This window comes from Elephas maximus, chromosome 11, assembly GCF_024166365.1.
Source record: "Elephas maximus indicus isolate mEleMax1 chromosome 11, mEleMax1 primary haplotype, whole genome shotgun sequence".
Taxonomy (NCBI): Eukaryota; Metazoa; Chordata; class Mammalia; order Proboscidea; family Elephantidae; genus Elephas; species Elephas maximus.
This window is the reverse complement of record NC_064829.1, coordinates 116,600,935-116,611,004: the sequence shown is the minus strand read 5'-3', so window position 1 is coordinate 116,611,004 and position 10,070 is coordinate 116,600,935. Positions and strand designations below refer to the sequence as shown.

The following is a 10,070-nucleotide window of genomic DNA, read 5'->3' as shown; positions in this document are numbered from 1 at the left end:
GGGAGCTGACCGGGTTGGTTTTGATCTGATAAATGCACGCATCCCCCCCGCGAGGGGGGTCAGCGCCCGTCGGCATGTATTAGCTCTAGAATTACCACAGTTATCCAAGTAGGAGAGGAGCGAGCGACCAAAGGAACCATAACTGATTTAATGAGCCATTCGCAGTTTCACTGTACCGGCCGTGCGTACTTAGACATGCATGGCTTAATCTTTGAGACAAGCATATGCTACTGGCAGGATCAACCAGGTAAGGGAGGAGCGCGTTCGTTCGGGCCCGTTCGCGCCGGCGGGCGGGCGAGCGAGCGAGAGCGGGCCGTGGCGCGGGGCCGGGCGTGCGTGCGTGCGCGCGCGCGCGCGCGCAAGCGGCCCCTCCCGCACCGCGGGGGAGGGGGGCGGGCTTCTCCCGGGGACCGCCCCGGAGGCGGGGGCGGGGGCGCTGGCGTCCCGGCGCGCGGGCGGCCCCGGCGCGCCGCAACCCCACCGCGCTCACCCGGGAAAGGGGGCCGCGGTGGCGCCCTCCGGGAACGCGGGGAGCGGGCGGGCGGCCGAGGCCGGCCCGGCCGGCCGGGGCCCGGCGGCCCTCGGACGCACGCACCGGACCGGGGAGGAGAGAGGCCGCTCCGGGAGAGCCCCCCCCCACCGGCAACTCACCGCCGGCGGGCGCGGGGCGGGGGACCACCACCGGGGAACCGGGAAGCGATACGCACTGGCGGGAGGCGCGGCCCCGAGCCAGGAGCCGGAGGGACGCGGCGAGGCCGGGGCAGGGTGGCGGCGGGGGAGACGCGGGCACCGGGAAGGCGGCGGTGGCGGCGGCGGCGGCGCGGAGGGGGATCGGACCCCCCCGCGGTCGCCGCCGCTCCCTGTCTCCTCCAGCCCACCGCCCCCCCCCAGCGGGCAACCCTCACGCGCACGACGGCCACACGCCGCCCACCCGCCCGGCGCGCCCAGGGCCCGGGCCCGGGTCCGAGGGCGCGTCGCCGGGGGACACCACCGGCCGGGGAGGCCCGGTGGCGACGCCCAACGCGGCGAGGCCTGTTCGCGGTCCCAGACCGGGGACGGCGTGTGCGCGGCCGGCCGGGCGGGGCGGGGCCGATCGACGTCGGCGAGGGAGGCGCTGCGGGGGCGGCCCCCGGCACGCCCATCCCCCCGGCCCAGGGGCACATCGCCGGGAAAGCTCCCGGGTGAGGAGGTGGGCCCGCACACCCGCGCACCGCTGGCGGCACGGGACGGGTGCGGGCGGGAGGCGGCACACAACGGCGCGGGGGCCGTCCGCCGGACGGACCCCCGGCCCCACCGCACCAGGCGCGCGACGGGAGGGCCGCACGCACACGCGCACACACGGACGCGCGCGACCCCGGCGCCAGGCGGCTGGCCCGGCGAAGGCCCTCCCCCGACTCGCAGGGGGGAGGCGCGGGCCGCGGCAGGCGAAGGGCGGCGCGCGGCCCCACCGCGGGGCCGGCGGACCTCTCCCTCCACACCGGGCGGGAAGGAGAGGGGGCTCTGCCTGCGAGCCACGGTCGGTGGCTTGCGCGCAAGACGAGGGGCGGCGGCTGGGGGATCCGGCACCCCCAAGGCACCCTCGGAGACGACTAGAGAAGACTTTCTTCACCGAGGACGGGCCGTCCCCACCCATCGCCCCCCACGTTGGGCCCCCGCCAGGCGCCCGAGGGCGCCCCGGGGATGGGCGGGGGGGGGCCTGCGGTATTGGTAAGCACCAGCGGGGGGGTTAAGGCACAGTGGGCCTCTGCGGCCGGGAACGGAGCCTGCCGCCTCGTGCTCACGGCGGCTCTGCCTCACCCGGGGACGCGCGTGCTCCCCGCTCCGTGCTGCGTCCACCCTCCACTCGGGCGAGGAGGGAACGGGGGGGGGCACCGCAGCGGCGACCGAGGGCCTCGGAAAGTCACGCCTTTTGAGTCGTCCGTTTTCTTTTTTTTTTCCCTTTCTCTTTTAAAGCTTCTCCGCCTCATCCCGCCTCGCCGGAGCCAGGCTCCGGCGAGCGCGCGGGGCCTCGCGGGTACGCGCCGCGCACACCCGAGGCTTGCCTGGGCACCTAAGGCCCAACACACCCCCCGGTCTCCCTCTGTAGAGGGGTCCGCGCTCTAGGGCGGCCCGCGGGGGGGGAGGAGGTACGACAGAGCCTAACAACGGACCGCCGGGGCCCAGCCGCGGCTACGCAGCCTGGGCCCCCACCTCGCAAGGGCGACTTCCCTCGGCACCGGCGGAAGCAACACGCGGGCCCTCCCCTCCTTCCGCTCTCGCTTGCCTCACGCGGGTCTCGGCAAGCGCCGGGGCGGGCACGCACGCGCGCACCCCTCTCTCACCCGCCTTCTCGGGACCAGGCACGGCACCCTCCCGCGAGGCGTGCATGCTCTAAAGGTCTTACCCCGCTCGACCCCCCTCTTTTTTTTTTTTTTTTCCTCCACATCCTTTCTCTCCCTCTCGGCCGCACTCCTCTTTTTTGTTTCTCTCGGCTCGAGGGGCGCACGCCCACACGCGTGAGCGGTGACCGGAAGGGTGGGCTGGGAACGGGGAACGGCACCGCCACCCGGCCTCAGGCACCTGAGGGACGGCCTGGAGCGTTCCAGGGGCACCGCCAAAGGGCCACTCGAGGCGCACCGGCACCACCTGGGTGGGGCACGCGGGTGCGTCGGACCGGAGGGCCCCCCCGCCGCGGGGGGCGGGGGAGGGCCCGACGCGAGGCAGAACACCAGGGCCACGAGCAGAGGCGGTCCTGCTCGGTCTCAGGACCCCGCCACCGCCGACGCTGGCCGCGAGGCCGCGAACGAGGGCAGATGAGCGAGGTCGGGCCGGATTCCGTGCCCCTGCCCCTCTGCGCACCACCGGCGGGCGGGGAGGAGGAGCGAGGGGCCCGCGCGCTGAGCGAGAAGAGCGGTCCCATTCGCCACGAATGTCCGTCCCTCGTCTTGGCGCGGCTCGGACCCGGCCCGGGAGAGCACGACAACACCACATCGATCGGGTCAGCGCAGGCACAAGCGAGGAGGAGAAGACCCCCCGCCAGGGCTGCCAGGAGGCGGGCGAGGACAGCCCCGGAGAGGACCCGCTTTCTGCCTCGCCCGCCCCGCCCGGGCTGCGGAAAGGTGGCCGCGAGGACCCCGCACACGGAGAACGCCTGACACGCGAGGCACGTGGGCCTGGGGGAGGGGGAGCGGGGCACACTCTGGCGAGCACCGCGGCCACCGCGGGTGCCTGCGACAAGGGGCACGCGGGTCAGAGGGCCCGCGGCGCCCGTGCCACGCCGCCCTCGGGCACTGGAGACCGGGGGGAGGCACCGCGGCTGGACACCTGGACGCGCGAGAGCCGGCGCACGGGCCCCAGGCGGGCGGCTCAAGCGGGGAGGAGCGGGGGAGGGCGTGGGCCGTCGGTGGACCAGCGTCTACGGACCCGTCCAGGTTTCCCATCTGCTCAGCGGGAGTCACCCAGCGAGGAGAGCGTGTCAGCACCAATCTGGTGGCCCAAATCGTCCGTTTTGGGCGAGAGAAAAGCCACGCCCCGCGGCGGGAGGGGCCCGCTCCCCACGGCGAGCCCCCGGAACTGCGGCCCGGCCATTGGTCCGTAGCGCGACCCCATGGCCCCCAGCGCCCCGCCCCCCCCCCGGAGCTCCCGGGATCCTCTGGTCGACCCGCGGGACGGGGTGACGGAGCTGGCCGGGGCCGCGCGGGCGCTCAGAGCCAGCCGCCTGCGCTGCGGCCAACGCGGGCCGGTCGGGGAACCCTCGGAGGGGGGACTTGGAAAAAATTCTCGGGCGGCGGGGCCCCTCCGAAGGTCCGGGCCCCGCGCGAGTCCGTGGCCGGGCCGGGGCGGGCCGGGGGCGGCAACCTCGGCCCGGGGACCCCCGGAGCGGGACTTTGAAAAAATTCTCCGACGGTCCGGACCCCACGCGGGACCGCGCCCGGGCCCGGGGCGCCCTCCGCGGGCCACCCCGGACCTACGCCGGAGGCCCCGGTGACGACCGGGCCGCGCGAAGGAAGGCGCGCGAACGGCCGGGGCGTGCCTTGTCCCGTTCTTCTGCCTGCGCCGTCTCGGTGCGGCCCGGTTCGGTCCAGCGCCGTCTAAAACACGGCACCCGGGAGCGCGGCGGCGGCGGCGGCGGCGGCGGCGGCGGCGGCGGCGGCGGCGGCGGCGGCGGCGGCGGCGGCCGCCTCGGCCACATGAAGCTGCGGGCCCAATTCCGGAACGTGGCTCTGGCGCCGGCGCCCCACCGTGGCCGGGACGATCCCGCCGACGCCGCCGGCGTCCCGAGACGTCGCCTCGGCCAGCGCGGCCACAGCGCCTCCCATGTCGCCGGCGCCGGAGCTCCGGAGGAAAACGATGTCAAAGCGGCCGCCAGGTGGCGGCCGACAACCGGCGCGGGCGACAGCGGGACGGATCCGGATCGGCGGCCGGCGAGGGCGCGTCGCCGGGCGGCCGGACACCCGGTCCCGTCCCGGCTCCCCCCCCGCCCCCCTCCCCCGCCTCCCAGCGCCGCCGCCGAACACGTTTCTCGGCGCGGGGCGGCCGGAAGGCGTTGGGGCCGGCCACGGCGCGCGGTCGGTTGGGCCAAGGGGATCCACCCGGCCGGGCCCTTTCCCGCCTCGGCCAGGACGATCCTGCCGACGCCGCCGCCGGCGTCCGGGAACGTCGCCTCGGCCAGCGCGGCCACATCGCCTCCCGCGCGTGTCGCCGGCGCCGGAGCTCCGGGGGAAGACGATATCAAAGCGGCCGCCAGGTGGCGGCCGACAACCGGCGCGGAGTGCAGCGGGACGGATCCGGATCGGCGGCCGGCGAGGGCGCGTCGCCGGGCGGCCGGACGCCCGGCCCCGTCCCGGCTCCCCCCCAGGCCCCCTCCCCCGCCTCCCAGCGCCGCCGCCGAACACGTTTCTCGGCGCGGGGCGGCCGGAAGACGGTGGGGCCGGCCACAGCGCGGGGTCGGTTGGGCCAAGGGGATCCGCCCGGCCGGGCCCTCCTCAGGTTCCGGAGGTGTGAGCAGGCTGTGCGGCTGGCTGCTTCTCCCTGACGGAACAGCAGTGGAAGGAACGACGGTACCAGCCCACTGCAGCAGCCGCTCTGGGAATGGTGCCTGAGGGCTCCCCGCGGGGCAGGGCCGGTAAACCCTCTCTGCCCCTGAAAGGTCTCTTCCTGCCGCTGCCCCTCAGTGCGTCGTCTAAGCCCGCCTTGGACGGTCAGGACTCCCCGCTCGTCGCAGACATACTCGTTCGCTTGTGTTTCCGGGTCTTTGTCGTCAAGAGAGCTAGGCGGAAGCGTCAGCCTATTCCACCACCTTGGCCCCATCTCCCAAAGTTCCGATCCAAGGGGGTCCGGCCCAGCCGGGCCATTTCACCCCTCAGCCAGGAAGATCCCGTCTACCCCGCTGGAGCCCTGGAGCACCATGCCGGCCAGCCGGCGTGTCCCACTCGGGGGGGGCCCTGGGAGGGAGGGAGGGAGGGAGGGAGGGAGGGAGGGAGGGAGGGAGGGAGGACCCCGGGAGGACCCCGGGAGGACCCCGGGAGGACCCCGAGAGGACGCCGGGAGCCAGGCCGGACTCGAGGAGACGGAGCGAAGGCCCCGGGCCGCCGTGGCCAGCGCGCGCCCGCCGGGACCGCTTCCCATCCCGTCGGCGCCGCAGAGCTCCGGAGGGGGACGGTATCGAAGCGGCCGCCGGGTGACGGCCGACGACCGGAGCGAAGGGCGGCGGGGGGTGGAACCGGGTCCACCTGGGCCCCGGCCGGGGCTCGAGGGTGGCAGAGGGGACAGACTCCCCCGGGCCGCCGGGGAAACCTCTCGGGAGCGTCATGGGGCGCGCGCGCGCGCGCGCTCGCCCCCGAAAGGGCCGAACGGGGGGGGGGCGCCCGAGGGGATGAGCGTCCACCGGGGGCGGGAGGGAGAAGAGAGCACGTCCCAAGCGTCGGACGGGCAGGTGTTCTCCGATCCGTATGCTTTGGACGGACGCGACAAACGGGACGGGATGAGACCGCCAGTCCCCGAAGTTTTCCTCCTCGTTCTTTGAGTGCCCGCGTGGCGCAGCAGGCAGACCGGGAGACGTTTTCCGCCGTCGTCCCTGTCGCCGAGCCAACGGTACGCGTGAGGCGGGTTGAACGGGCAAATTGCGTCGGGAGGGAGGGAGGGAGGGAGGGAGGGAGGGAGGGAGGGAGGGAGGGAGGGAGGGAGGGAGGGAGGGAGGGAGCCGTGCGTTTGCCGGCATCCGCGTCGCAAAAGAAAACCACGGCCGCCACCGAGAGCGTTCTTCCTCATCGCTTTCCATCCTCCCGCGACGCGGGCGGGCAAACGGGGGGCGGGGGGGAGGCCGGGAACGCCTTCCCAGAGCCGGTACGGACCGGCTCTGGGCCCCCCGGTCCGACTGGGGAGACATCTCACCGAGGGAGGCCCTCGAGGCTCTCGGGAGCGAGGCCGGACTTAGTGAGGTCCAGCGGAGGCGCGGCGGGCCAGCCGCGAACGCCCGCCCAGAGGCCCTCGGGCGGCTCGGCCCGAGGGAGCGCTCTCCGGGCTCGCGGGCGGACTCGGGAAGGTGGCGTCTCCGGGGCGGGGGGGGGGAGAGGGGTGAGTCGGCGTCTCGAGCATCGAGAGATCTCCGGCGGCTCCCGAATGCGGGCGGGCGGGCGGGCGGGCGGGCGTGTGTGCGTGAGTCGTGGGGGTGGGGGGTGGAGTGCCGGAGGGGGGTTGGGGGTGGGGGGCCGAGAGCGGGGCGGTGGGGGGGTCGGAGGGTGGGGGCGGTGGGGGGGTCGGAGGGTGGGGGCGGTGGGGGACCACGCGCCTCGGGCCCGGGGGGTGGGGTGCTGAGGTGGGCGGGGAGTTGGCAAACGTTCCGGGTGCCCTGGTGCGTGTGCGCGCGTGCCTGCGCGCGTGCGTGCGTCCGTTCGCGCGCGCGTCCCGGTGCGCGTGCCTGTGCGCGCGCGCGTCTGTGCGGGGGCGCGTCTTTGCGGGGGCGTGTGCGCGCGTGTCCGGGCGTGTGTGCCTGCGTGTGCGCGCGTGACTGCGTGCGTGCGCGTGCGCATCTGCGGGCGTGCCCGTGTGCGTGTCTGCCTGCGTCTGTGGGGGCGCGAGTGCGCGTCCGTGCGGGCGTGAGTGCGCGTCCGCGCGCGTGCGCCCGCGCGTGGGCGCGCCTGTGCGCGCGCGCCTGTGTCTGCGCACGTGAGCGCGGGTCTGTGCGTGCGTCTGTGTGTGCGTCTGTGCGTGTCTGTGTGGGTTTGAGTGCGCGTCTGCGCGTGCGTGCGCGCGCGTCTGTGCGCGTCTGCGCGTGAGCGCGTGTCTGAGCGTGTGCGCCTGTGCTCGCGCCCGCGCGCGCCTGTGCCTGCGGGAGCGCGCGCGCGCGCGCGCCCAGGCGGACGGGCAGCCCCCCGTCGTCGCCCTCGGTCCGCCGAACAGGCGCCCCCTTGGCCGGATGGAGAGGCTTTTCTCCGAGCCCACGAGGGGAATCGCAACGGGAACCGTAAGGCCGCACGCCGGCGGCGCTAGCGCCGCCTGCCGACGAGGGCCGCCGCCGCCGATCGCCCCCCCGGCCCGACCCCCAGCCCCCCAACTCGGCCCGCGGTGAGGGCCGGGGCCGTATTCGGCTGGAGGGGGGGGGACGGTAAGGCCGAGGGCAGCGTCGCCGTTCCCGCGTTGCACACGTCGCCGTGCCGCGAGCGTCTCCCGGGAAGCCAGAGGAGCGAGGTGTGTGAAGCCCGTGCCGCGCGCGCGGACCCGACCGGGGTGTTCCGGGACGACCGACCGACCGGCCGACCGGCCGACCGGCCGACCGGCCGACCGGCCGACCGGCCGACCGGCCGACCGTCGTCGTGGAAAGCTCACGGCGGACTGGACATCTGACGGGTCCCTCCCTGTCCGAGCCGACCTCCCGAGGTACGTAGGAGGGGAAGGGTACGGTAGGCTGGTTCGGCTGGAAGCCATCCCACCCCCGGGAGGCGTCGATCGACGGGAAGGCGGGACCGGGAAGGCACCGGTTTCCAATCGGACGATGGCTGAACCTTGGGCGACGGGTACGCGGACTCCTCCGTCTTCGCCCGAGTTCGCGACTCTCTGCGGGGGGGGACTTTCCGGGAAGCGGGTGACGGGCGCGCGTGCCGTCGTCCCGTGAAGGCGCGCTACTACCAAGAGGCTCCGAACGCGGGCCGTCCTCGGGGGGCGGTTTATTTTTTCTCAGTCGGGGGGGACCCCCGCCACAGGGAGAGAAACACCCGAGTTGGAACGGTGCTCGGGTGGGGAGTAGGGCGTGGCGGTGAAGACTGACGTTCGTCATCGTCGTCGTTTCCGTTTAGAGAGCTGACTGCGGCGCCGCTGCCGTCGCGTGCCGTCGAGCGGCTCGGGACTCGGAGCGGCCCTAGGGGAGAGAGTCGAGCCGCCCCACGGGCTTCCCAAGGAGGAGCCGGCGGATCCGAACCGCCGACGATCTCGGTCGGCAGCCGAGCTCCGAGCCGCCGCCGCCGCGCCGCCGGGGCTCCGTCTTTGCACTCGGTCTCCGGTACGCGGCGAGTTGGTTTCGCCCGAGGGGCGGAACGGCTCTCGAAGAGGAAAACCCGGTTTCAGAAAAGGAAGGAGACAGGCAGAGGGAGGGGGAGGGGGAGGGGGAGGGGGTGGGCGGGAGGGGTGGGGGAGGGGAGGGGGATGGGGGCAGGGGAGGCGAGGGGGAGGGGAGGGGGAGGGGTGGGGGAGGGGAGGCGGTGGGGGGAGGGACGGGGAGGGGGAGGGGGAGGGGAGGGGAGACGAGGGGAGGGGAGACGAGGGGAGGGGGACGGGGGATGGGGGAGGGACGGGAGGGGGCGGGGAGGGGAGGGGGACGGGGAGGGGAGGGGAGGGGGACGGGGAGGGGGAGGGGATTGGAGGGGAGGGGGAGACAGGCGTACCTGGACGCCGAGCCAGCCCGGTGACGGCGTTAGGTAGAAGAAGGACGGTAGGCGCCTACGCGCTCACGCCCGTGGCTGCAGATACGGACACGCAGGCGCGTGCACGCGCCCGTGCGCGGGCGGGCGGGTGCGTCCGCACGCGCGTACTCGTACGCGTGTGCCTGCCCGTGCGTACCCGCGCGGATACGCGCGCGTACGCCTAGGGGTGTGCACGCGCGGGCGCCCGCCTCTACGTACATGCCCGAGGGCGCGCGCGCGCGCGCGCCTGCACGCGCCTGCACCTTCACACGGGCACCTGCGCGCGGACCTGCCCGCGCCCCCGCCTCTGCGTGGGATCGGCGAGAGCCGAAAGCGGTACCGCCGCCGCCGCGTTTTGAAGATCCTTTGGCTCACGCGCCCCCCCCACCCCCTTCCGGCCACCTTCGGGGGGAAAGCCCAACTTCACGGACGGGCGGAGCGGATAGCCCTTCAGCTGCGCCTCCCTGAAATAGAACGGGAGGAGTCACGAGAGCCTTAGGAAACGGAGCGAGGCGACGAGAGGGTGCGTCGAAAGGCGGGCGTCGAGAACTCCGGCCACAGGCGTTTTCCTTCCGTAGGGTGTAGAAAGCACCCCGCCGCACGCACCCGGCGTTAGGGAGCTGTCTCGAGGGCCGCGGTTTCTACTCCGCCGACCCCTTTCAGTTGAGACGGGACGCCTCCGAGCGTGTGTGTGCGCGCGACCCGAAGGCGGTCGTCGAGGGACGACGGCACCCTCGGTCCGCCGAACCCCCGCGCCCTCGGACGGACGGATGGAGAAGCTCTCCTCGACGTCACGGAGGCGGTCCCGACTGAAACCGGAGGGGCACGTGCGCGCTAGGCCCGCCGCCGCCGAGGACCGCTGGCGCCACCCCCCCCCCACGGCCCACCACGCACCCCCAACCCCACCCAGCCTGCGCCCTTGCCGTGGGCCCCACGCTGGCGATATCCGGATCCAGTCCGACGTGGCCGCCGGGTGCCACCCGCCAGGCGGGGAAGAGGTTTGGAGGCGGCGGAGGCGGTGGGGGCGGCGGGGGGCGGCGGGGGTGTGGGCGGTGGGGGGCGGAGGAGGAGGAGGAGGAGGAGGAGGAGGAGGAGGACGGACGGACGGACGGACGGACGGACGGAAGGACGGGAACGCGCCCGCGCGCGCGTGCGCCCGCACCGCAGAGTGCCCTCCGGAGACACGGACGGGCC

The 10,070-nt window shown here is 74.8% G+C and overlaps 1 protein-coding gene across 1 annotated transcript; it reads left to right on the top strand.

Moving 5' to 3' along the window:
- The first annotated feature begins 195 nt into the window (after window positions 1-195).
- On the top strand, window positions 196-3,577 carry LOC126086339 (collagen alpha-1(I) chain-like). The gene is made up of 6 exons (XM_049902494.1): window positions 196-1,102; window positions 1,156-1,707; window positions 1,954-2,014; window positions 2,087-2,278; window positions 2,556-2,642; window positions 2,746-3,577. Exons 1-6 carry the CDS (start codon window positions 196-198, stop codon window positions 3,575-3,577), a joined length of 2,631 nt encoding a protein of 876 aa, XP_049758451.1.
- Window positions 3,578-10,070: the final 6,493 nt, after the last annotated feature.